Source organism: Elephantulus edwardii, unplaced genomic scaffold (genome assembly GCF_000299155.1).
Source record: "Elephantulus edwardii isolate Elephantulus edwardi_28Jun2011 unplaced genomic scaffold, EleEdw1.0 scaffold00215, whole genome shotgun sequence".
Classification (NCBI taxonomy): Eukaryota; Metazoa; Chordata; class Mammalia; order Macroscelidea; family Macroscelididae; genus Elephantulus; species Elephantulus edwardii.
Genome location: NW_006399965.1, coordinates 526371 through 552772, shown reverse-complemented (window position 1 = coordinate 552772; position 26402 = coordinate 526371). Strand labels below are relative to the sequence as shown.

Sequence of the window (26402 nt, the reverse complement as noted above, 5' to 3'; positions counted from 1 at the left end):
AGGAAATAACAAATACTGCTAAGGGCATGAAGGGATTGGAAATTTCATACATTGCTGGTGGAATGTAAAATAATAAACCACTGTGGAACGCAGCCTGGTGTTTCCTTAAAAATTAGAAATAGAAATGCCATTTGATACAGATATTCTAATTCTAGGAATATACCCTAAAGAAATATGATCTGTGACATCAACAAATGTATGTACATCTATGTTTATTGCAACTTTATTCATAATAGTAAGGAGATGGAAGCAACTCACGTACCTATCAATAAACAAATGGATAGAGAAATTATGTCATATAATGAAATACTATGAACCATTAAAAACAATGAAGAAATCATGAAGCACTGGATGAGTCTAGAGGACATTTTTCTGAGTGAAATAATTCAATCATAAAAGGGCAAATGCTCCTAGTGTCAAGAAACTGCATTGCAATCCCAGAGGTACATGGTTCGAATGCACCAGATGCTGTGCTGGAAAAGGAGGGGCAATCTCCTCCTGTACCTGTCAGATCCGATTTGATGGTACACAAACAAAAAAAAAGTAAAAATAAAAATATTTTTTTTAAAAAAAGGACAAAGGCTGTATAAGGCCACTATTAAAAAGATAGGATAGAGAGGGCGGGAAATTAATGGATAAATAATGAAGACTGTTGAAATAAATGAAGGCAAGAGAAATATGAAATGAGGGAAAGATCAGTCATTGTATCTGGAACAAGACAAGCAAACAGACCAAATCTGGAGGAGCGGGGTTAAAAGTAGACTAAGGTCAGGTTTGCAGAGATATAACCAGTTGTGGAGGATTGACAGGGACTGGAGGGCAGCCAGGGAGCAGACATTATTAACCGGTTTGCAGAGTGAAGGAAGAAGGAAGGTACAGCGAGGATTTGCTAATACATTGTAAGTAATGGCAGTGCACATTTGCAATTCATTAATGTTATACAACAAAATGCTTATGCTTGAACAAAAACCAATTTTAAAAATGTAACTATTAGACCGAAATTCTATGTTGATTGACTTTATGAACCTTTAATGCAGATTAGTCTCTATAAGTTATGTAGTCCATTTCAGGAATTTTTCTTGGAGAAAGTAGTAATTAAAGGGGGGGGGAGAGATGCTATATTTTTTACAATTTTTCACTCAGTTACTAATAATGTTATCATTCAGTGTAGAAAGATTTTACAAGACGATTTTGTCAGTATTCATATACTCTATAAACTAAGAAGTATTATTATTAAGAAATTTGCAGCTATATAGATCCATAGCTGACCCTTCAGCAGGTTTTCAAAGGCAGTTTAATTGCATGGAGGAGATTGCACATCCTTCTCCCACAGAGCAGCGGATGGATTTGAACGGTGTGTTTTGGGAATGCAGCAGAGCTTCTAAGCTCGAGGCCAAATTGGTAATAAACATCACTTAGGATGCTGTATGTAGGGTACTGTGAGTCATAAGTGACTCAATGGCACCTAGCAACGACAGGATTCTAGATGACCTGGTAGAAGCCGTCCAGTCCATGGGAGATAGGGTGTGATACCACGAGGCTTCCTTGGATGACATTAACCCACTGCTCTGTTCATTCTTTGTCTTCAGGACCCTGCTCTGAACAATCTTCACTAGATCATTAATCATCAGTAAATTTAGCTTTCTCAAAAGGTTTGTTTTTTGTTTTGTTTTTTGTTTTTTTTTAGTTATGTTTTGTTTTTTAGTTATTTCCTTTCTCTCTTAGCTAACAGGCATAACTTCTTACTCAAAATTAAAAAACTCCTATTTGCGTCTTTCTTTTCCTTTTTTAAATTGAAGTGACATACAATTAACTTTTTTGCCTTGAAGTGTCCAATTCAGGCCCATTTCTGCCTTCACAATGGTGTGCAACCACTACCTTCACAAGTTTGTGGTCATCCCTGCCCTTTGTTTGTTTGTTTTTTTTTTTTGTAGTTAAAAAACACATATACATTAAAATACATATTCAAGGGAGTTCTGGTGGCCTTGGAGCAAGAAACTGTACTGCAACCCCAAAGGTACATGGTTTGAGGCCACCAGCTGCTCTGTGTGAGAAGGATGGTCAAGCTCCTCGCATGCAATTAACTGCCTCTGAAAATCCACCTGAGGGTCAGCTACGGGTTGGTTCTGATTCTACGGTACACAACAGCAACAGTAGATAGAGATTATCATAAAAAAGATAATAAAATACATATATAAAACCAAAACCCCATTAGAATTCAGGGCAATCTGGAAGCACAGCTTGCTTAAAATTCTCTGACTTTTGTCTTGTTTCATGAATCTTGACTTCAGTATAAGATTTTTCTTATTTTTTCCCCTCTGCTTAGAAAATTCTCTTGTTCCACCTTGACTACTGGGTGAAATTCCTATTCATCATTTCTAAACAGCCTTTTCTAAACGTGCTTTCTACCCAGAAAGTCTGCCCTGACTTTAAAATATGCTCACACCACACTGCAGCCACAAATAACAAGGGGCATGATTAACCCAGAGTGAGATGTGCGGAAATGCATCCACGTTTCTGAGTTTTACTATGAAAAAAAAAAATCTAAAGTAAACTAATCAATTAATCATTTTTATATTGACTATGCACTTATTATTTTTAATATGTTGTTGTTTTGTGTCATCGAATTGGAACCGACTCATAGCTGACTTTTCAGCAGGTTTTCAGAGGCAGTAAATCGCCTGGGAAGATACTGCCCGTCTTTCTCCTGTGGAGCAGTTGGTGAACATGAATCATGCACTTTTATGTTGGCAGTGTAACTCTTTACCACTAGGCCACCAGAGCTCCCTTTGAAGATATTAAATTAAGGACAATAAATTATTAAAATTCATTTTATTTGTTACATTAGACTTCTTTATGTAATTACCAGAAAATTTTAAATGTCCTATGTGGCTTCCCATTCCCAAGAAAGGTGATACACCTGAATGTGGAAATTACTGAACAATATCACTGATAATACATACAAGCAAAATGCTGCTGAAGAGCATTTTAAAAAGGCTAGAACTGTACATAGATGGAGAACTTTGAAAAGTTCAAGCAGGATTTAGAAGAGGCTGTGGCACCAGAGATATAACTGTTGATGTCAGATGGATCCTGGCTGAAAGTCAGGAATACTAGAAGAATGTTTATTTGTGCTTTAGTAACTAAGCAAAGGCATTTGACAGTGTGGATCATGACAAGTTGTGGCTGACACTGAGAAGAATGGGAATCCCAGAGCACTTGACTGTGTTCATGCAGAACTATACCTGGAACAGGAGCTGTGAAAACGGCATGGTTTGGAATTGGGAAACAGAGCAGGGGAACACTGCATGGTTTGGAATTGGGAAAGGAATGTGTCGGGGTTGTATTCTCTCTCCATATCTATTCAATGTGTATGCTGAGCAAATTATCCGAGAAGTTGAACTCTATGAGGAGGAGTGTGGCATCAGGTTAAAGAATGCTAATGATTTGTGAGGCTCTATCTTCCTGAATGTTTGAGGAATAGCACCTCAGAGTGACACTGTTTCCTACAACAATGCATCATAACTTATTTAAGATAATCAGTGAAAAATATATATAACTGCATCTGGTGCTTTTCTCAAGGAGCATTCGTTTTTGCCATTTTGTTAAAATCCCCATTCTCTATGCCTGTTTTCCAACTCTTCTGTAATAATTCTGGGCACAAAGGAAAAACTGTGGAGTGAGGTATGCAGACTTGGAATATGTTCCAGTCAAGCATTGATAATCGAGCAAAAACAGGAACAAAGGAGGAGAAGAAAGGAAGTTAAACATTAGCTGCCACGGAGCTAAGTACTTCAACGTAAGATCTCACAACTCTCGCTGCCCTTGAGTCAGAACCGACTCAAACATCGCTGACTCTGCAGTGGGCTTTCAGAGGCTCTAAGTCACATGAGAAGAGTCTGTCCTTCATTCTGTGGAGCAACTGGATTTGAACTGACAGAGAGGCACAGCCTTGTGGGTTAGCTGCACAACTCCCTACAAATCAAGCCACCAGAGCTCCAATGTAAAGTTGTTGTTGTTGTGTGCTGTGGAGTCAACTAAGACTCACGGAGACCCTGTGAACAACAGCTCTGAGTCCTGCCCTACCCTGAGCTGGTCTCACTGTTTCCCATAGCCCTATCCCCATTATCACAGTCACTGTTCCAATCCACTTCATTTAGGACCTTCCTCTCCTGTGTTGAACCTCCACTCTTCCAAGTATGATGTCCTTCTCCAAGGATTAGTCTCTCCTGGCAACATGCCCAACGTATCCTTGCTTTCAAGAAGCAACCTGGCTTCCTTCTCTCCAGGACAGACCTGTTTGCTTTTTTGGTGCTCATTACTTAAACACTTCAGTATAAACGGAATTTCCCAAACTCTGGAACCTGGGTTCTGAGGGATGTTTGTCAGTGTTGTATTAGGGGTGGAGAATGGAAAGGTCACGTAAGATTAGGAAATACTTTTAAGGATAGGGAGGGGGAAAAGGGTTCTACCTGAGAACCTGCTGGAAGATCAGGTATGAGTTTGTTATGACTTGGTGGCAATGAAAAGCATGGTTAAATCAGACCAGAGCACACCAGGCTAAGCAAAGTTATTGAACCTTCTCTATTACAGGACTCTCCTGAGCTTTTAATGCTGCGAAGCTTCATGACAACCCAAAATATGGAATTCAATGTTTCTCAATGTAATGGATCATTCTTTTTGAGAAATACCTATCATTATCATTGTCTGGTAAAATTTGTTATAGGCAAGGGCATTTAACCAGCATTTTACCAAGAGGAAATGACTATCTTAAGAAGCAAAGTGAAAATGGAGAAAAGTGCAACAATGAATAAATGGAAAGCCAAAGCCTCTGTAAATTGTCATTAAAATTAATAATGATAATAATAAAATAATTTTATTTTTTAAAAAGAAGCAAAGTAATTTTCGCAACAATATATTTCTGTCTCATGGCTGCTCTAAAATTCTAAATCTGTGCTTATACTTGAGGAATAAAGTTAAGCACGGTCAGAAGAGCTAAATGTCACCCTTTTGGAGAATCTACATGTATGTACATACACTTGAACATGACTTCATCTTTCTCTCTACAGAGTCTAAGCTCATGGCCCTTCCTCTTTGACTCTATCTACTTCCTCTTTGAGATTAGTTTTACGTGTACATGTCTTCTCTCTCCAATTACATTGATGTGGTTAAGGTAGCACTTTGAATACCTCAGACATGTTTGTGAATGTATGACAGACATTGGTCCTCAATTCACATCATGTGTTCATACATGCTGCCAAGCCGTCACCAAAGAGTCGGAAAGCCAACACTGACATACCTGTAAAATGCAACTCATGATATCGGAGGCGATTTTGGCATGGGGAGTGTCTTCGTCTCTCCCGGAAGATCTCAGGTTGTGTTCCAAGCAGGAGTCCCAGAGGCCCACCAGCGCCTTCGCATGCCTTTCAATTGACTCCGTCTCTCTGATTGCAGCTGTGATTCGAGCGATGCAGACTTCAACCACTGCCTGGTCATTGTTATTGGTTTGGTAATCCTGTCGGGAAAGAAAAATCTTGTTAATACTCTGGAAAGGTACTCTTCAAAGGAACATGTAAATTCAATGACCTGGAAAATGTGTGTGTCAAGGCGCAGTTGTGAAGTCCAGTATAATGAGGTGCTTCCTCCCTGGAGACCTGAATCCCTTGGAAGATACAGATGTGAAAACATCCAAGATGGAGCAAGTCTGGGCTACCAGAGATGCACAGGGAAGAAGCAGTGAAACGTCATTTGTACCTTGCATTGTGAGCTTTTAATCTTTCAACTATTTCAATTTCTAAGTCTATGACCACTCAAGTTTGACTTTTTACTTTGATTTCCAGTAACTTTTGAGAAATGTTTTGAATTTTCCTCAACTGCCAAAAATGAACCTTTCTTTTAATTTTAAACACTAGAACACATCCTTCTCTCTCCAGCTCAAAAAGCTCCTGAATCCGTTTTTGTTTTCTCTGAACTTTTCTTTTACTCTCCTCTCCTAAATTCTCCTTCAAATGCCTAATATCGATCTTCAAGAGATAGATAACCATCCAGAAAAATCTAAGTGTAAACCATGTTACTGTTGTTGTACCATCGAGTCAGAACTGAGTCATAGTTGACCCCTCCCGCCGGTTTTCAGAAGCATCATAAGGAAAGAGATTGTCCATCTTCCTCTCACAGGGCTGAGTCTGAATTTGCTCATAGCTAACTAAACCTGCAGTGGGTTTATGGAGACTGTAAATCGTATGACAGGAGAATGACCATCTTTCTTCCATGGTGCTACTGGTGCCTTTGAACCACTGGAGGAGCAGTGACTACATCCCCAGAGCTCCCTGCTTTTTCAGGGTCCTTATATTGTGGCACTGGTCAGAACAGTCTGTAATAGGAGCTGGCCACTATCTGGTTCCTCTGGTTTAAGGGCAGATGAGGCATGACTTGGGTAGGTTGTTAGCCCTGTAAAACAGTTTCTTTTCTGGGACTTTCATTTCCTTATTTCTTGTCTACTCCCAATGAGATTTGAGACAAACAACTGTATCTTATTAAAAGGCTCATAAGCTTTGAAAAGCCCAGACATTATTCCCTTCATTAGGCTGCAGACCATAAATTAAATTATCCCATGAGATTTAGATTCTAAGCCTTCAAACCTCAAAAACCAATCTAGTGAAATATTTGGGGTTTTTTTCCCCCCTTCACTTTTGAAATTATTAAAATGCATCCCATTTTAATGCCCAAAGTATGCATTCATCATAGAAAAGGAACTAAAAATCCAAGTATACAGAAAGACTCAGCCAAATGGCCTCAAAAAAGGTTCTCAAATCAGCCACTTAAGTGAGGTCCAAGGGGTATATAGAGAAATAACATGAGGTCAGGGGTGGGAGCTATGCATGGTCCAATAGCAAGAGCTCTCATTCACCAATATTGGTTTTACAGTTGCTACTGTCTAAAAGCACAACTTTCAGCAACAATGAGCCCTGAAATTAGCACCATCTCGCCACAAAACAACCACTTACTTGATGGTAAGTTGTTTACATTGACTTCCCTCTACGCTGAAAAAGATATTAATCACATGGACTGACATTCATATGTGATTCAAGTCTGATTTTGTCCTCCCTATCCACAGGGTCTCAGCTTCAGCCATGATTTGAAAGGTAACAGAGTGTTTGACCAACTATCATGTTGTTGTTATTGTTATGTGCCGTTGAGTCGCTTGCGACTCATAGTGACCCTATGTACAACAGCCCTAAACTCTTCTTTCCTGTGCCAATCTCATTGTCTCCGACACACTCATCCCGATTACCCCAGTCACTCAATCAATCCACCTCTTAGACGGCCTTCCCCTCTTGCACCTGCCCTCCACCCTCCCAAGGATGATGTCCCTCTCCAAGGACTGGTCTCTCCTTACAATATGACCAAGGTATGTCAGACGAGGCCTCAGAATCCTTGCCTCCAGGATGAATCTGTTTGTTTTCCTAGCAGTCCATGGTACATTCAATACTCTTCTCCAGCACCACAGTTCAAAGGCATCAATTCTCCTTCTATCCTCCCTAATCATTGTCCAACTCTGACACATAACAAGTGAGCGACTTAATAACATTGCATAGGAAAGAGCATGAACACATAACCATAGGGTTCAGAGGATACGATCTTGCTTGATGAAAGTGAAGAGGGCTTGAAATTACTTCTCAACATCAAGAAGATAAAAATCCTCACCACAGGATCTACCGGCAGCATCATGATAGATGGAGAAAAGATTGAAATTGTCAACAATGTCATCTTATTTAGGTCCATTATCAGTGCCCTGGGTTCCAGGCGTCAAGACAGTTTCTTGTTTAGGACCTCTTCAAGATACTAAGGAGCAATGCTGTCAGTTTGAAGACTAAGGCGAAACTGATTCAGGTTATGGTTTTTTCAAAAAATTTGCTGTGCATTTGAGAGCTGAACAATGAATAAGGATGACAGAAGAAGAATCAATGTCTTTGAGTTGTGGTGTTGGGGAAAAATACTGACTATCCTTTGGATTGTAAAAAAAAAATGAACAGATATATTTTGGAGAAAGTGCAGCCAGAGTGCTCTTTGGAGGCAAGGATGATGAGAGGGACATCATGTGTGGAAAGGCAGAGGGCCGGAGAAAGATGCAGACCCTCAACAAGATGGACTGACTCAGAGGCTGCAGCCATGGGCTCAAGCATCTCGGAGATGGTGAGAATGGCAGAGGTTAGGACAGGTTTCACATCCGTTGTTCCAAGAACTGCTTTGGGTCATACTCAATTTGCTGGCACCTAACAACAAACAACTTCATATACACTCACCTCTTCTCCCTTCCAAAACTGCTGAATTGTCATAGTAGTAGAGCAGGCTTTTGAAGGCACAACTCAAAAGAATACCTATGAGAAGGGGAGTCACTCTTCACGAAGTAGTGCACGTTCTAAAACAGAGATAATTACATGGCTTGCATTCCTTAGGTAGAATAATAAGCCTAGGAATTAAGTAATGTAAGACTATGTGTCAAGAGGCAGATTGAAAAAGAAATCAATATCCTCCTGTTGAGGATTACTGATTCTAACAGCAGGAAATGAGTAGGAAAACTATTACACATGGAGGCTTCTCTTGGTGGCAAATGGACAGTATCATTATCACAACTCACAATCTGAGAAGAACATGAAAATCAAGACTCAGACCTTTCAAGAATGAACATTTAAGTAAACCAGTTAGCAAGGAAGTTGGAACCGCAGAAGTGCTGGCTGAAGATGAAAGAGGTCTAGAACAGGTGACAAAGGAAGTAGACTGTAATTTGTTTTCTTCTTGCTACTAACAAAAGTCCAGAGGTTTGAGAATTTATGTCAAAAATTTTGTTGTCTCTTAGGTCTGTAGGTCAGGTGAGAAAATCAATTTTATTGGACAAAGGTCAAGGTGCCTGTGGCCCTCGGTTCCCTACAAGTTTCCCTTGACAGACTCAGAGGAATGAATTCATTTCTTTGGCTTTTTAAGCTGCTAACACCTATTTATCTTTCTTGTGGTCCCTTCTGACATCTTCAAATTGCATCTATCTAATCTCCTGCATCATCCTATCTTGTTCTTTGACCTTTAACTTTCTTGTTTCTTCTTCTAAGGATCCTGGTGATAAGACTGGGCCCACTCAGATGATCTGAAACTTGGACAATTACCTTCTCAATATCCTTGCTTTATTCTATCTGCAAAATTCAAAGGTTCCAGAAGTTAAAATGCAAATATTTGAGAGGTTATTACTTATCCTAATACAGTTGTAGCTTTGATGCCATTGGCATGGTAAAGAGGGTAGAGCTTCTTATGTCAAGACATTGAAAAGACATTCCGACATGTTTGAAAAGATACTGGTTAGTATGTCAGAGAAGTGTGTCCCCCACTGCCAGGAAGTACATTTACTTTATGAGGCAAATGGATTCAAATGACGCAAGGAGTAGACTAATACTATATTCTCTGGGATGCTGCCCATATCCTACCTCTAAGACAAGGGTCCTGTTTCTTCAGCTGTTGGATCCTGGTCAACTCTGCCTGCAGAAATTTCCCTCAGCCAAACAGAACTTCACTCAAGGTTTGCTTCCCCCTTGAAACAACCCGTGTCCAGTGACTGGTCCGTGGAGCAGGCCCAGTTCACTTGTCTTAGGATGACTCTGAAGGCTCATCCTAGTTCTGGAGCTAAATATCCTAGTTGAAACTAATTCAATCCTACTTCCTAAAATCACTTTATGACTTGGCCACAATTGTATATCAAAGTTCAAACTCTCCTTCTGTTCAATTTGGCTTCATTATACCCCTCATGGGCTCTGCTCCTAACAGCATTGCCCTATACATTTCTGCATCAAAATTATCATTTTAAAATTAACTTTCCTGAGAACCCAACCAAATATAACTGAGTTTATAGAGATGGCACTTAGAAACATAATAAACCAGAAATATTATAAGCATAAAAATATTATTATTGAATAATAAATAATAAAGGTATTGTCACTTATCTGAAACAAGTTTAAATAAGAGTATTATTATTGTGCCACAGCATTTTAAAAAAATAAATAAAATCTTACTGTATCTAAAAAAAAAAAAAAAAAAGAGTTTAAGGTTCCATCACATAGCATATGTAGGTGTCTTGGTTCACAAACACCAAAACCTAAGTTGTCTAAGAAAGTACTATATTATCAAGAGTTCTGAAGGGTGTATTTTGGAATATGGAGGATAGTCTTAGAGGGATGGTATATATTGTAGTGCTAAAATTTCTAAATGGAAAAGCTGAGCTTCAAATAACATAGTAACATATCAGATGTAGATTCAACCACTTTGGATATTGATATTACTCTGAACCACTTCGCTAAAAACTAAAGAGGTTCCCCCCACAAAAAATTTAAAAAGCCTAGTATGTTCAAATTCCTCCGTATTACATGAAATAAAACTATAAAAAATTTAAATTTTCTCTCCAGACAGGGAAAAACCTGAATAAGCAGTTAGCTGCGTTTCTCAAGAAGCATTATTAAAAGAGGGGGTGGGAGGGAATATGAAAAATATAATTGGCAAAGGACACACCGACAAAGGAGATTAATCAGAACTGACTTTGACAAGCACTGTGGCAAGTGGACAATTAAAAGAGACATTCGGATGGCGGGGAAGAAGAACAAGCTGGGGAGGAGGGTGGAGAGAATGGTGCGGCAATGAAGGAGTGAAAGCCCAGAATCCCTGTGAATGTTCATTGAAACTAATAAAATTTAATAATAATAAAAAAATATAATTGGATAGTTTAAGGTTTTATGGTGAAAAGTAAGCTCTTCAATTAAAATTTTCTTGAAAAAGACAGGAAACCCCTATTCTTTTTTTTTTTAATTTCCATTCATTCATTGTTGTACTTTTCTCTCCTCCCATCCCTCCCCCACAACCCCAGCACACTACCCTCTTGGAAAAGTAAAAGAAAAATTCTTTCATTGTTTTACAATCCTTTCCCGCAGGTCCACTCCACTATACAGCCTTCGCTCTGGACTCCTGTCATGACAAAAATCCCTAATAATTTCCCCTCTTAAATAGTTTCTCCCTCATCTGTTTCAATGCAGTATACATTATTGAACCCATCCTTCTCAGTCTCCTCCCAACCCCGAGGTCAGTCCTGCTTTAAAACAGTGGCACTATGCAGTATTTGTCCTTTTGCGACTGAGATATTTCACTCAGCATAATGTCCTCCAGGGTCACCCATTTTGAATAATATTGCATGAGCTCCTTGTTTTTCAACGAAGCATAGTATTGTGTGAATATACCACAGCTTCTCTAGCCATTCGTTTGTTGATGGGCACTTACGTTGTTTCCAATTCCTTGCTACTGTGAACAAAGCCACAATTAACATGGGTGTGCAGATCTCTTTGGGGTATATTCCCAATAGTGCAATTGCTGGGTCGAAGAGTATCTTTATTTGCAACTTTTTAAGAAAGCATCATACTGCCTTCCACAGTGGTTGCACCATTTTACACTCCCACCAAAAGAGAGTAAGTGTTCCAGTTTCTCCACAACCTCGCCAGCATTTGTTGCTTGCTGTTCTGTTAAATTTTGTTGTTCTGACTGGGGCGAGATGATATCTCATAGTTGTTTTGATTTGCATCTCTCTTAGAGCTAGGGACTTTGAACATTTCTTCATGTGCTTGTTAGCCATCTGAATGTCTTCTTCAGTGAAGTGTCTGTTCATATCCTGTGCCCATTTTTCTATTGGATTATTTACCTTTGTCTTGTTGTGGCACTCAAGTATTTTATAAATTCTGGATATAAGTCCCTTATCTGATATGTCATCACCAAATACTTTTTCCAAGTCTATGGCTTCTCTTTTTGCCCTGTTGGAGAAGTTTTTGGATGTGCATAGGGATTTGAGTCTTAGAAGATCCCATACACCTATTTTATTTTCTCCTGGTTGTAGGTTTTTCAGGATACTTGGAAGACTGTTTATGTTGTGGATTAGGACTTGTAGCGTCCTTCCAAGCTCTTCTTTAATGAATCTTATGGCCCTTGGAAGCCCCTATTCTTACATAACATAATTGCAGGAATGTGTTTGCAATCAAGGTCAACTTTGGGTCAGCACTCAGCACCTGTGTGAAAATGGCTCCCTTCTAAGAAGCAGATTTCATTAATGTGAAGCTCTTCAGCTTGAGTTTAAAGACTAATTCTCATAGTGGACTTGTAGTTGCTGCTGTGTATTCAGTCAGATGTGAACCATAGCTGGACCTCTGGCAGGTTTTCAGAGACAGTTCACACAGGATAAGACTGCCCATCCTTCTGCCACAGAGCAGCTGGTGGCCTCGAACCCTGTACCTTCGGGATTGCAGCACAGCTTTTTGCCATTAGGCCACAGAGCACATTACCAATTTTGAAGCAGTTTCTTCCAACATGGCAGAGATACCTAACTCCCCTATCATGGTTTTCCAGGCCTAATCATCTGGTTGGTGCATGCCCTTTCAGCTATAGGTTCTATTCCACCACAACATCCATTAGTCTTTTCCATTAGCGTTCTCTGTGCTGTAAACAGTCTTTAGGAGATAGTCCACTGTCAAAAGGGAATATGGGACATTTGAAATAAAATAATGACCAGAGAGCAGATTTGATGTGGAAGTTGAAATTCAGAATATAAGAAAGCAGGCCTCTTAATGCAGAGGGGTAATGGCTTTTCTATCCCTCTGCTAAGAGTGAGAAAGTGGCGCAGTAGTTATGCGCTTGGCTGCCACCTCAAAGGAGAAGGGTTCAAACCTACCCAGTCGTCCTACAGGAAAGAAATCTGGCGGATCTGTACCCACAAAGATTACTAGAAATACTACTGTTGTTGTTATGCACCATTGAGTCAGAACAGAAGCATAGCTGGTCCAGCAGGCTTTTAGAAGATAGAAATCACCCGGGAGGAAACGGCCCATCTTCTGCGTGTGGAGCAGCTAGTGAATTCAGACCTCACACCTTAGTGTTGGCAGTCACCAGAGCTCCCCTGTTGTAATTGTTGTTGTTACGTGCTGTTGATTTGACTATGACAAGTAGATGAACAATGGCTCTGAACCTGCCCTTTCCTGAGCCAGCCTCATGGTCACTTCTATACCCGTTGCCATAGTAACTGTGCTAATTCATCTCATCCAGGGCCTTCCTCCCTTGTGCTTACCCTCTACCCTTCCAGGCATAATGTCCTTCTCCAAGGACTGAATTCTCTTGACAACAGACCCAAAATGTGGGAGACAGGGTTTCAAAATCCTTGCCTCCATGGAGCCGACTGGTTTCACCCTCCATGTTATTTTCAGTACTCTCCTCCAGCACCACAGCTCAAAGACATCAATTCTTCTGTAATCCTTAGTCATTGTCCAGCTCTCAGATGCACAGCAAGCAAAAGAGAAGGCCATGGTTTCCATCAGGTGCACCCTGGTCCTTAGACTGACATCACTGCTGTTTAGCACCCTAGAGGGGTCCTTGATGGCAGATTTTCCCAACAACTTGGGTTTTGATGTCTTGACTAACAACTTTGATCTTTTTTTCCATCTATACTGATGCTGCCTATTGACCCAGCAGTGAGGATGTGTATTTTCTGGATGCTGAGCTTCAATGCATATAGAAGACTCCAGTCCTTGCTCTTCTGCAGCAAGCTCTTCAGGTCCTCCCCAGTTTCAGGGAGCAAGGTTGTGTCATCTGCATAACACAGGCTGTTGATGAGTCTTCCCCCAATCCTGATGCCACGTTCCTCTTCACGAAGTGAAATGAAGAGCTTCCATAGGGATACTTAGTTCTGTCACATGGGGCTTTCATAAGTCACAAGGGACCCAGTAGCACCTAAGGGTAGCAACAACCTTTATAAGTAGCTTAACATAATGGGTAAGAAAAAGGACTCTAGGACCCACAGCCTGTGTGCAAACTGAGCGCTGCTTTTTATCAGCACTGCTATCTCACCTCTCTGTAACCAGCTTATGAATCTTAAGTCATTCCTACCTCCTGGGATTGCTGTGAGGACTAAAGGAGTTAAGCCACGTAAAGAATTTCCAACAGTGTCTGGCATAAAGTAAGTCCTATACAAAGGTTAGCTATTACTACTTTTATTGTTTTCCTAAAATAATAAAAACTAGCCTTGTGTTTTATAACTCTAAAACCTAAACTTGAGTTTATAACACTCAATGAGTTACAAACATTTCTTGTTTGGTTGCTATTTTTATATGTTTATTCTACAATCAGTTTGTAAAGGACAGCTCAGAAAGATCACATTGTAACCTCTCTAATAGTTTCATCTCACTTTGGCAACTTTTACTTACTGTTTTATATTCTTTCTATTTTCAAAAGCACACACACACATGCCTTGTCTTGTTTGTTTCTCTCATTCTAAGAATCTCCATCGCCAAGACACTAACAACAACAATAAAATGTTTCTCAGAGCAGGTAACAATACACAGATCCCTGTAGGATTACATGAAACTCCTAACGTGAGGGGCAAAACACACATTTCATGTTTATGCAGCCAACATAAAACTTTTCTGGGAATCATAGAATGAGGTGGTAGGTCCAGACCAACTTGTTCAATAACCACACAAATCCTATTCCAACAAAATGCACATTTTAAAATGGTAAAAAAAAAGTAAATAAGCCAACATGGGCATATGCCAGCAAATAAAATACAGAGAAGAACAAGTGTCCAAGAACTCCAGATAATGGAATTATTGGCCCAGACTGAAATTACATGTTCAAAATCATTCAAGTTAAAAGAACTAATATTTTCATTAAAAATAACAGAATGTCATAAAAAGGACCACAAAGATATTAAAAATAAACAAGTAAGATTCCAGTAACTAAGAAAGAAGGGATAAAACAATAAGATATGCTAGGAAAACATAATAGGTTGAATTAGAGAGCTGAGCAAATGAAAAAAGAAAAATAAACAGAAGATGCAAAATCCAAAGAATAGGTATGAAAGATACAGTAGGACCAGAAACAAGGCTGTGAAGACAATAATTATTTTTTTCCTCTTTAGTTCCTGTATCATATAGCACATAGTGAGCACTGAGCATTTGTGGATGTATGCATGAGTAAATAAATAGGCATTGCAGAAGGAAAAACTAAATGGAAAAAAAAATGCTTGATAAAAAAACCAACCAAGCTATAAAACCTAAAATTTACACAGTACAATGAAGCTTTAGCAGGAATATACAAATATGGCTGCATTTAGACATTTACTAGTGAAACTACAGAACACCAAAGACACATAGAAAATATAGAAACAAATGGAAAAGTAGACTATGCATACACAGGAGGGACAGACTGACACCATTTCATAACAGTAATATGGAAATTATAGATGAATAAGGCTGCCAACCTAAAACACTGTACCTGGGAAATTACCTATCAATATTGCTGGAACTGAGGAGGACCTGAAGCACTTGCTGCAGAAGGTCAAGGACTTCAACATGGATTGAAGCTCAACATCAAGAAAACAAAGATTCTCACCACTTGGCCGATTGGCAGCATCATGAGAGATGGTGAAGAGACTGAGATTGTTAACAGCTTTAATTTGCTTGACTCTACAATCAGCACTCTTGGTAACAGCAGCCAGGAAATCAAAAGACTAATTGCATTGGGAAAGTCGGCTGTCAGGGACCTCTCCAGAGTGTGAAGAGCAACTACATCAGTCTGGAGACTAAAGTGCCACAGTTTTAGAAATTGTTTCCTATGCGTCAGAGAGCTGGACAACGACAATAGATGACAGCGAGAGAATTGATGGCTCTGAGCTATCATGCTGAAGAAGAGTACTGATTATACCATGGACTGCCAGAAGAACAAACAGGTTCATCCTAGAGAGGGTGAAACCAGGCTGCTCCTTGGAAATAAGGATTCTGAAGCTTCGTCTGACACACTTTGGACATGCTGCAAGGAGGGACCAGGCCTTGGAGAGGGGCATCATTCTAGGGAGGGTGGAGGGACAGATAAAGAGAGAAATACCCTTCATGAGATGGATTGATTCAGTGACTGGAGTAATGGAGGTAGGTGTGTTAGAGACAGTAAGATTGGCACAGGATGGAGAAGGGTTTACAGCTGTTGTACACAGGGTCGCTATGAGTTGCAGCTGACTCAATGGCACATAACAACAACACTGAGAGCAAAATAAGCACTTTCCCCCAGACAAAGAGAGAGTGCATCATTAATAGGCCTTCATCAAACAAAGTTTGAAAACGCATATGTACTTGAGAAAGAAAATAAATTCTATTTAGAAGAGAAGAAAATGAAAGAAACAATGGGGAGAAAATAAACACAGAATATTGGGGTTTTATGCCAGCACTCATTAGAGCTTGTGAGGACAGTGCAGGTTGCGGCAACGTTCAGGTCTGTGGTTCACTGGGTTGTTATGAGTCAGAGTGGATTTGACGGCACCTAACGGCAACAGCATTGCAGTACTGATGTGTAAAATTCAACACTTAAGAAGACTAGTTGCAAGGATATTACACAAGACGGAATAAAATTGTGGGTTCAGAATGGCTTTAAAGGGCATTGAAGTGTTCCAAACACCTTAAAGTAATGAGAGGATATTAGAGAAAATGACTTTATAGTTATTATAAATATAAATTCTATCTGTGATGAGGTTTACCATTATTTCATGCATTAAGGGGAAAAAAGGCTGATCATTAAACTGTATTATTATGTTTGCTTTGATGCTAAACACTGTGACACTGATGTGTCAGATGTAATAATGGTTACCCATGATGCACAGTGCTTGGTGGAGCTCCCCAATTAAAACAAGCTTGGAAGCAGGAGGGGCATCGACTTCTGAAATAGCTTGCCTCCAGAAACTCTATGAACTTAGAGAAATGATGACATTTACACAAGTGTTCAGGCCTTTTGTTCATAGGGTTGCTTGAGTCATCTATGACTCGACAGCACTTAACAATAGCAACATTGTGTTTTAAGAGTCTTACATATCTAGGGGAGCTCTGGTGGCCTAGTGGGGAGAAGCTGCACTGCAATCCCAGAGGAACACGGTTCGAATCCACCAGATGCTCTGCCGGAGAAGGAGGCGCAATATCCTCCTGTACCAGTCAGATCTGATTTGACGGTACACGCACACAAAATAATAAAAAAAATAATAAAAATTTAAAAAAAAGAGTCTTACATATATAATTGCACTAATTTCTTACTGGTTTGAAGTATGTTTATTCTAATGAAATCAGCACATATTTTGAAATTACATGTTCAAAATTATTCATGGTAAAAGAAATTAGATTTTCTTTAAACATAACAGGATGTTGTTGTTAAGCGTCGTTGAGTTGGAGGCGACTCATAGAGACCCTATGAACAAAAGACCTGGGCACCGATAAAACTTTCATCCTTTCTCCAGGTTCACAGGATTTCCAGAGGCAAGTTATTATGAAAGTGGATGCCACTCCTGCTTCCAAGCTTCTTTTAATTGGGGAGCTCCACCAAACACTGTCCGCCACGGTAACCATTCTTGCATTTGACACATCAGTGTCAGTCAGTGCTCAGCTTCACAGCAACCACAAGTTACCTCTGCACAGCAAGTGGACACATCAGGGCTATAGGACCAAGAAGAATGTTTCACCAAAAACAAGTAATGGATTTTAAGCTACCCTCTGGAGCAGGCTCCACCCTTTATTAATTCTTATTCTAAGGCCCTTACTCTAAGTCCCAGGGCTGCCCACCCACTTTAGAAGGACAAAAAGAACAGTGATACACAAGGAAATGGACTCCAGAATTTTCCCTTGCTTGATTGCCACCAAGAGGAGCCGCCATCGAGATGCCAGCCAATCCCTCCAGTTACTGCCAATCCCTGCCCCCAAGCCTCGTGAAGGCTTACAAACAGGATACTATAAATAAAAAGGACCACAAAGACATTTCCTTTTCAGTTGGAATATTTATTAAAGTGCATTGTCGTTTGATGTCATTGAGTCAAGTACAACTCATAGTGACCGTGACCTTGTGAACAACAGACGAGAACCTGGTCCTGACCTGCCCCGTCCTCACTCTTTTCCAAGCATCTTAGTGACAAAAAGTCACTAAGGTTCTTTTGTTAGATTACATTAAGTTCTAACTTCATGTAGAATTGCTGTTATTTCTCTCCTATGATGACTATTTGACTAATATGTTGTTATTTTTTTCCTCCCCCCGTGGTTAAGCCTATTTTTTATTTTTTAAATTTTATTTTAATAATTTTCATGAACATTTACAGATATTTTGGATTTCCATTCATTCATTTTTGCACTTTTCTTCCTATTTTATTTTTATGTGTTATCAAGTGAACTATGAGCCATAATGACCCTTGGCTCTGGACCTTTGCCCTATTCTGTGCCAACCTCACCATCTCTGACATACTTGACCCCATTGCCACAGACACTGTGTCAATCCATCTCATCCAGGGGCTTCCACTTCTGCTCTGACCCTCTACCCTTTCAAGCATGAGTTCTTCCTCCAAGAACTGGTCCCTTCTGATGACACACCCAAAGTATGTGAGATGGAGCTGCAAAATTTTTGCCTCTTAGGAGCAAACTGGTTTCACCATCTCTAGGACAGAGTTATTTGTTCTTTTGAATCCATGGTATGTTCAATCCTCTTCTCCAGCACCATAACTCAAAGACATTGATTCTTCTTTTTTAAAAATTTTTATTATTATTTTCATTTCAATTTCATTCATTTCATTTATTATTTCATTCATTGTTGCACAATTTTCTCCCTGCCTTCTCCTCCTCCCCAGTTCACTTTTCTCTTTGACAAGTTAAAAAAAATTAAAAATTAAAAAATTCTTTCATTGATTCTTTTTCTTTCATCTTTATTCACTGTCCAGCTTTCAGAAGTTTAACAAGCAATTGAGAAGACTGTGGTCAGGTACACTTTAATTTCTAGACTGACACTGTTGCTCTTTAACACCCTGGAGATGTCCTTGAAAGTAAATTTTCCCAGTACAACTTGTCTTTTGATTTCCTGACTGCTGGTGTAAAGAGTGTTGATTGTGGATCCGTGCAGGATAAAACAGTTAATAGCAATCTTTTCTCCATCTATCATGATGCTGCCTATTGGCCCAGTGGTAAGAATCTTTGCTTTCACGATATTGAGGTGCAATACACACTGAAAGCTGAAGTCTTCTGCAGCAAATGATTCAAGTCTTCCTCAGTTCCACCGTGCAAAGTTGTGTCATCTGAATAACACAAGTCAAGGTGTTGATGACTCTTTCTCCAATCCTGATGTTACATTCTTCTTAAAAAAGTCCTGCTTCTCAAATGATCTGTTCCATATATGATAAGGTACGTAAAAAGCAGAGTTCTGAAACTATGCCAGACTAGGAAGAAGGATTGGCCATTCACTTCTGAAATAACAGGCTTTCAAAAACTCTAAGAACTAACTCATGTAAAATTCTACATCCTGACACTCTTTTCCCAGCCTTTCAGCACACACAGTTTTTGTTTAAATAATAGATAATAATGTAGTATATTTAAATTCTTTTAACTTAACATTGATAGTAATAACAAAACTAACTCACTTGAAACACTAATGTTATCAAAAGTTCAGATGCACTTGATGCACAAATAATTTGACATGTTAATGTGCATACAGGCAATGAAACCTTATAGTACAACAGCAACTGGAAGATTGTCATTAATTATAAAATACGTACTTGGTTCAGAAATAATACGAATATCTATAAATATATATGTAAAAGCATCAATGTGAGAGCTTGTTAATATAAAATTGTTATGTTTGAAGCTGAAGGAATTGAAAACCAAATTCAACCATGAGTGGTAATACTTAAGGATGCTTTGGGCAGAATGTTAATGTTAAATGATCCAAGTGAGCATTAAAAGAAGATAGAAGTAGTATATAGTCACTGTATTAGAAGGAATTGGCTGACAAGACACAACATATGAGTAAGAGCCTGTGATGATGAAGGAAGAAGTTCAAGCTGCTCTGATAGAATTGGCAAAAAGCAAGCCTCCAGGAGTTGACAGTATACCAACTGACATGTTTCAACAAACAAACACTGCCACTAAGTTGTGCCAAGAAATCTGGAGGACAGCCAAGAAATCAATATTTTGTCCCATTCTAAAGAAGAGTGACCCAACAGAAATTATCGAACAATATCATTAATATCAGATGCAAGCAAGATTCTGCTGAAAATTATCCAAAAATAACTGGAGCAACACATCAACAGAAAACTACCAGATGTGCAGGCTGGGTTTAGAAGAAGTCGTGGTACTAGGGATATTATAGCTAATGTTAGATGGATCGTGGCTGAAAGCAGGGAATACCTATCTGTGTTTCATTGACTATGCAAAGGCTTTTGACTGTGTGGATCACAACAAACTGGGGTTGACTCTGAGAAGAATGGGAATCCTAGAACATATGATTATGCTAATGCAAAACCTATACTTGAACCAAGAGGCAGTTGTCAGAACAGAGCAAGGAGACATTGCATGGTTCAAAATTGGGAAAGATGTCCACCAGGGATGTATCCTATCTCCAAACCTTTTCAATCTGTATGCAGAACCGATCATCTGAGATGCTGGGTTGTACGATGAGGAATGTGGCATCAGGGTTGAAGGAAGATTAATCAACAGTCTGTATTATGCAGATGACACACCCTACTTGCTGAAACTAAAGAGGATCTGAAGCACTTGCTACAGAAGGTCAAGGACTGCAGCCTTCTATATAGATTGAAGCTCAACATCAAGAAAACACAGATTCTGACCACTGGGCCAATTGGCAGCATCATTATGGATGGTGAAGAGATTAAGATTGTTAGCAGTTTTAGTTTGCTTGGCTCCACAGTCAACACTCTTATTACTAGCATCCAGGTAATTAAGAGATGAAGTGAATTGGGAAAGTCAGCTGTCAGGGACCTCTCCAGAATACTGAAGAGGAACAATGTCAAGCTGGAGAATAAGGTGCACCTGATCTGGGCCATAGTCTTCGCAATTGCCATGTATCAGAGAACTGGACAGTGACTAGGGAAGATAAAAAGAGAACTGATGCTTTTAAGCTGTGGTGCTGTAGAAGAGTGTTGAATATACCATGGACTGCTAGGAGAACAAACAGGTTTGTCCTGGAGAGTCTGAAACCAGGCTTCTCCTTGGAGGCAAGGATTCTAAAGCTTTATCTGACATACTTTGGGCATGTTGCAAGGGGGGACCAGTCCTTGGAGAGGGACATCATGTTTGGGAGAGTGGAGGGACAGTACAGGAGAGAAAGACTCTTGACGAGATGGTTTGATTCAGATAATGGGAGTAGGTGTGTTGGAGACAGTGAGGTTAGCACAGGATAGAACAGGGTTTGGGGCTCTTGTACATAGGGTCACTATGAGTTGCAGGTGACTCGATGGCACAGAACAGTATAACAACAACAACACTGGTAATCTGCAATTAAAGCAAACACAAATTTATTGAGGATAAAGAGAAATCTAACAATAACACTCACATGAGTGCTCTACTTAAACATGCTTATCCTGTACGGAGTTCTTGTGGTGTAGTGATTAGCGAATTACCCTCCCAACTCTAAAAGCAGGCGGTTCGAATTCACCAGCAGCTCCAAGGGAAAGATGAGCAGTCTCCTCCTTCACGACTTACAGGCTCTGAAAAGTCACTGAATCTCAGAGGCTGTAAGTAAACCCAGCTATGAATCAGATTTAATTTAATGGCAATGAGTTTGCTCCAATTATTATCCTGTACCTCTGGACTCAGTTCTTGGCTTGACTACTCACTAGTTTTATAGCATGAAACAAGTTATATTCTCAACCTCACTCAGTGTCATCCACAACTGAAATACCAGCCCTCGAAAACTATGATTAGCAGCAGAATGTCCTATATAATGCTAGACGATGAGCCTGTCGGGCTGGAAAATACTCTAAAAATGCTATCTGAGATGAGCGGCTTCCTCAAAGGCGGGCCCATTTCAAGGACACAAAATAAAACTATCACCCAATGAAGGATCGTCATTTGCTGATGTGGCTCAACTCAAAATAAAGAGAAGCAGCTGCAAAAATCTATTAATAATTGGAACATGGAATGTATGAAGTATGAGTCTAGGGAAATTTAATATCCTAGGCATCAGTGAACCGAAATGGACTGGGATGGCCATTTTAAATCAGATTATCTACTATGCTGGGAGTGAGAAATTGAAAAGGAATGGTTTCACATTCACAGTCAAAAGGGGCATTTCAAAATCTGTCCTGAATTACAGTGCTTTCAGTTACAGAATAATTTCTATACACATACAAAGAAGGGTTGTTATTACACTTAGCATTCAAACATAAACACCCACCGCTAAAGCCAAAGATGAAGAAATTGAGGATTTCACAACAAATTGTGGCCAATCATGAGAAGAATGGAAATCCCAGAACACCTGATTGTGCTCCTTAGAAACCTATACTTGGACCAGGAGGCAGTCATCAGAACAGAGCAAGGAAACATCGCCTGGTTCAAAATCAGGAAAGGAGTGTATCAGGGATGCATCTGGTGTCCATACCTTTTCAATCTATATGCAGAAGAGATCATTCAGGAGGCTGGTCTTTATAATGAAAAATGTGGCATCAGGATTTGAGGAAGACTCATCAACAACTTGCATTATCTAGATGATACAATTTTGCTTATTGAAACTGAGGAGGACCTGAAATGTTTGCTGCAGAAAGTCAAGCCTTCAATATGGATTGAAGCTCAACATCAAGAAAACAGATTCTCACCAATGGGCCAATTGGTAGCGCCATGATAGATAGAGAAGAGACTGAGATTATCAACAACTTCAGCTTGCATGGGTCCAACAATGAACAGCAGCCAGGAAATCAAGACTAACTGGATTAGGAAGTCTGCTGTCAGGGACCTCTCTAGACTGCTGAAGTGCAATGATGTCAGTCTAGAGACTAAGGTGCTCCTGATCCAAGCCATGGTCTTCACAATTATTTGTTGATCATCAGGGAACTGGACATTGACTAAGGATGATAGAAGAAGAATTGGTGCCTTTGGGTTGTTGTGCTGGAGGGGAGTATTGAACATACTATGGACTGCCAAGAGAACAAACATGTTAGTTCTGGAAAGAGTGAAACCAACTTGCGCTCTGGAGGCAAGGATTTTGAAACTCTGTCTGACATACATGTTGCTAGTAGGAACCAGTCCTTAGAGAGGGACATTATGCTTGGAAAGGTGGAAGGACAATGCAGGAGAGAAAGATCCTGGATGAGATGTATTGACACAGTGACTGGGGCAATAGGATCAGGTGTGTCGGAGTCAGTGAGATTGGCTCAGGACCTTCAGAGTTATTGTGCAAAGGGTCACCATGAACCACAGCTGCCTTGACGGCACACAACAATAACCAACTCTGAAACTGATCCGACATGCAGTCAAGATGCATTCATAATAATTGATGGTTGTAATGGAAAAGTAGAAAATAAAGAAGGACTGGTAGCTGGTAAATATGGCCTTAGTAACAGAAATGAGGGTGGAGGTCATATGATTTATTGATAGGTAGCATTGGTGGCCTAGTGGCAAGAAGATGCACTGCAATTCCAAAGGCACATGGTTCTAATCCTACCAGTTGCTCTTTAGGGGAAGGACAAGCAATCTCCTCCCGTGCAATTTACTACCTCTGAAAACCTACTGGAGGGTAAGCTATGGGTCAGTTCTGTACACAACAACAACAACAACAACAACAACAACAACAATGACCTTTTTTAGAGGAGCACTGTTGACTTAGTCTGCCAAGAGTTGCACTGGCAACACGAAGATCATGCCTTTCTGGTTGTTCAAACGCATCAAGAGTTCCACAGGAGAAAGACGGACAATATCCTTCTGTACCATTTCCAGCCTCAGAAACTCTGTTGGGTTAACGAGAAGTTGATTCTGACTCAATTGCAATACATTTGTTTGAGTTTTGAACATCTGTTTTTAACCAAAATTATGTGTATGTGTTTGTATATACATAAATAAATGGTGACTATAAATATGGAACTTTCCTGACAGAGTGCAAAGGAAACATATGGACTATATTTGTAGAAAGTGACCATGGAAAAGCAAAATATCATTAATCACAGCTAGGGCAACCTGACTGTGGGATAAGTCATCAATAATTTACATGCAAGTTCAAACTGAGGTTGAGAGTCAAAATAACACCTCGAGTTTGCCACACCTGAAGTTGTGGGATGACATCAATGACATCATACATGAAGAAAACTAAAGATCATTAAGAAAATAGGAAAGAAAGAAAAGACCAAAATCAATGTCAGGAGAGACTCTCAAATTTGCTCTTGAACATTAGAAAAGCTAAAGTGAAAAGAAGAAAAATGAAATAAAAGAGCTGAACAGAATATTTCAAAGAAAAGCTTGAGAAGATAAAGTAATATGACAAAGTATGAAAAGAACTAAAGCTAAAAACTGTAGGTATTTTGTTATAATAGTCTGCGACTCCTTTAAATTCACTCTTCAGGTCTTTTAAGCCTCAAGTTGTATTACTGAAGGATTGGAAATACTGAAAGTCACAGGGAATATCCAAAGAAGATGCTAAAAATAAACTCTCATTGTACCAAAAAGAACTTGTTGGCACTGGACCATTTCAGAAAGTAGCATATGAAAGTAAGCACTGGTACTAATGGAAAGTAGCACTGGTACTAACGGAAGAAGTCAAAGCTATGCTGAAGGCAATGGCAAAACATAAGGCTCTAGAAATTGACTACGCATCACATACTTTATGCACGTTGTCTGGAGGTGGGGCCTTCATGCTGAAAGGTGAATCAACATCAAGGAAGAAAATCCTTAGTGACATGGATTGAAACAATAACTGCATCAATGGGCACAGCAGAGAATATTAGGATGGCACAGAAACAGGCAATCTTTCGATTCATTATATACAGGGTCACGATGAGTTGATATTGTCTTGATGGCACCTACCAACATCTGTGCCTTTGCTTAAAAGAAGATTAATGTTAGAATACTTAAGTCAAAATTTTCTTGTAAGTAATAAACATGCTGATATATGAAAAGCTTTTAAAATAGTTCTGGCACGTAGTAAACGCTACGTAAGTGCTATTGTTGTTGCTCTTTGCCGTCCGATTACTCTGACTCATGGCAAAATGAACATTATTATGATACAAATTACACATTAGCTATTACACAAATTGATCATAAACTATGTCCTAAGGCTAGTCCAAACCACTTCCAACCAAACAATGCTATGTTATTCACTTATTCTGAAGCTACATTTTAATTTAAAAACTAAAACAAAGCAAAAAAAATTATTTAGGAAATAAAATATCTTAAAATTAATAAGATAAAAATAAGAACCTATTTGCTGTTGCTATTAGGGGTTATTGAGTTGACTACTATTCATAATGGCCTTATTTATGAATAATAGCTCTGAACCCTGTCCTATCCTGTGCCATCCTCATCATCTTTGAAATACTTGAGCCCAAAGCTGCAGTCATTGTGTCAATCCAAGTCATGGAGAGTTCTCCTCTCTTCCAATGACCTTCAACCTTTCCAAGCATGATGTCTCTTTCCAAGGACTGATCCCTCCTAATGACATGCCTCAAATATGTCAGACAAAGCTTCATGATCCTTGCCTCCAAGGAGCTCTTGGGTTGCACCTTCTTGAGGAAATGTTTTTGGCACTCCCCGGGATATTCAGTACTCTTCTCCAGCATCACAACTCAAAGGCATCAATTCTTCTGTCATTCTTAGTCACTGCCTAACTTTCAAACGTGGAGCCAATAACTGAAAAGATCATGGCTTGAGTCAGGTGTACTTTAGTCTTTGAACTGACATCAGTGTTCCTTAATACATTGGAAATGTCCTTGACAGCAGATTTCCCCAATGCAACAAGTCTTTCGATTTCCTGATTACTCTTACCAAGGGCATTGCTTGTGGATCTAAGCAATATGAAATAGTTGACAACTTCAATCTTTATCTATCACGATGTTACCTATTGACCCACTCATGAGGATTTTTGTCTTGATGTTGAAATGTAATCCATATTGAAGGATTTCAATAAGCCAAGCTCTTTTCCCTTTAAGCAAGCAAGCAAGGTGTGTTATCTGCATAATACAGGTTGATAAAGAGTCTTCCTCTGATGCCATATTCTTCATATCCTGATGCCATATTCTTCTTTTTTAAAAAAATTATTTTATTAATTTTAATGAACATTTACAGATATTTTGGACTTTCATTCTTTCATTGTTGCACTTTTTTCATTACCCTCCTCCCCCCAGTTTGCTCCTCTCTTTGAAAAGCAAAAGATAAACTTCTTCGTTGATATACAATCCCCCGACCCCGACCCTGTCCTCACCCTCTCCTCCCCACAAATGCACTCCACTATGCAACTTTAATTCTGGATTCCTGTGATAATCATAATATGCTATCATATATCACTTTTAAACTGTTCTCTCCCTCATCTGTTTCAATGCAGTATACATTATT

The 26402-nt window shown here is 39.4% G+C and overlaps 1 protein-coding gene across 2 annotated transcripts in view; it reads right to left on the bottom strand.

Moving 5' to 3' along the window:
- VEPH1 (ventricular zone expressed PH domain-containing 1) overlaps positions 1–26402 on the bottom strand; it is a 432395-nt gene that overhangs the window by 379906 nt on the left and 26087 nt on the right. For both annotated transcript variants that reach the window (XM_006897770.1, XM_006897769.1), the window contains exon 2: positions 5300–5515. In XM_006897770.1, coding sequence (XP_006897832.1) covers positions 5300–5515 — 216 coding nt within the window. The remainder of the gene's footprint in view (positions 1–5299; positions 5516–26402) is intronic.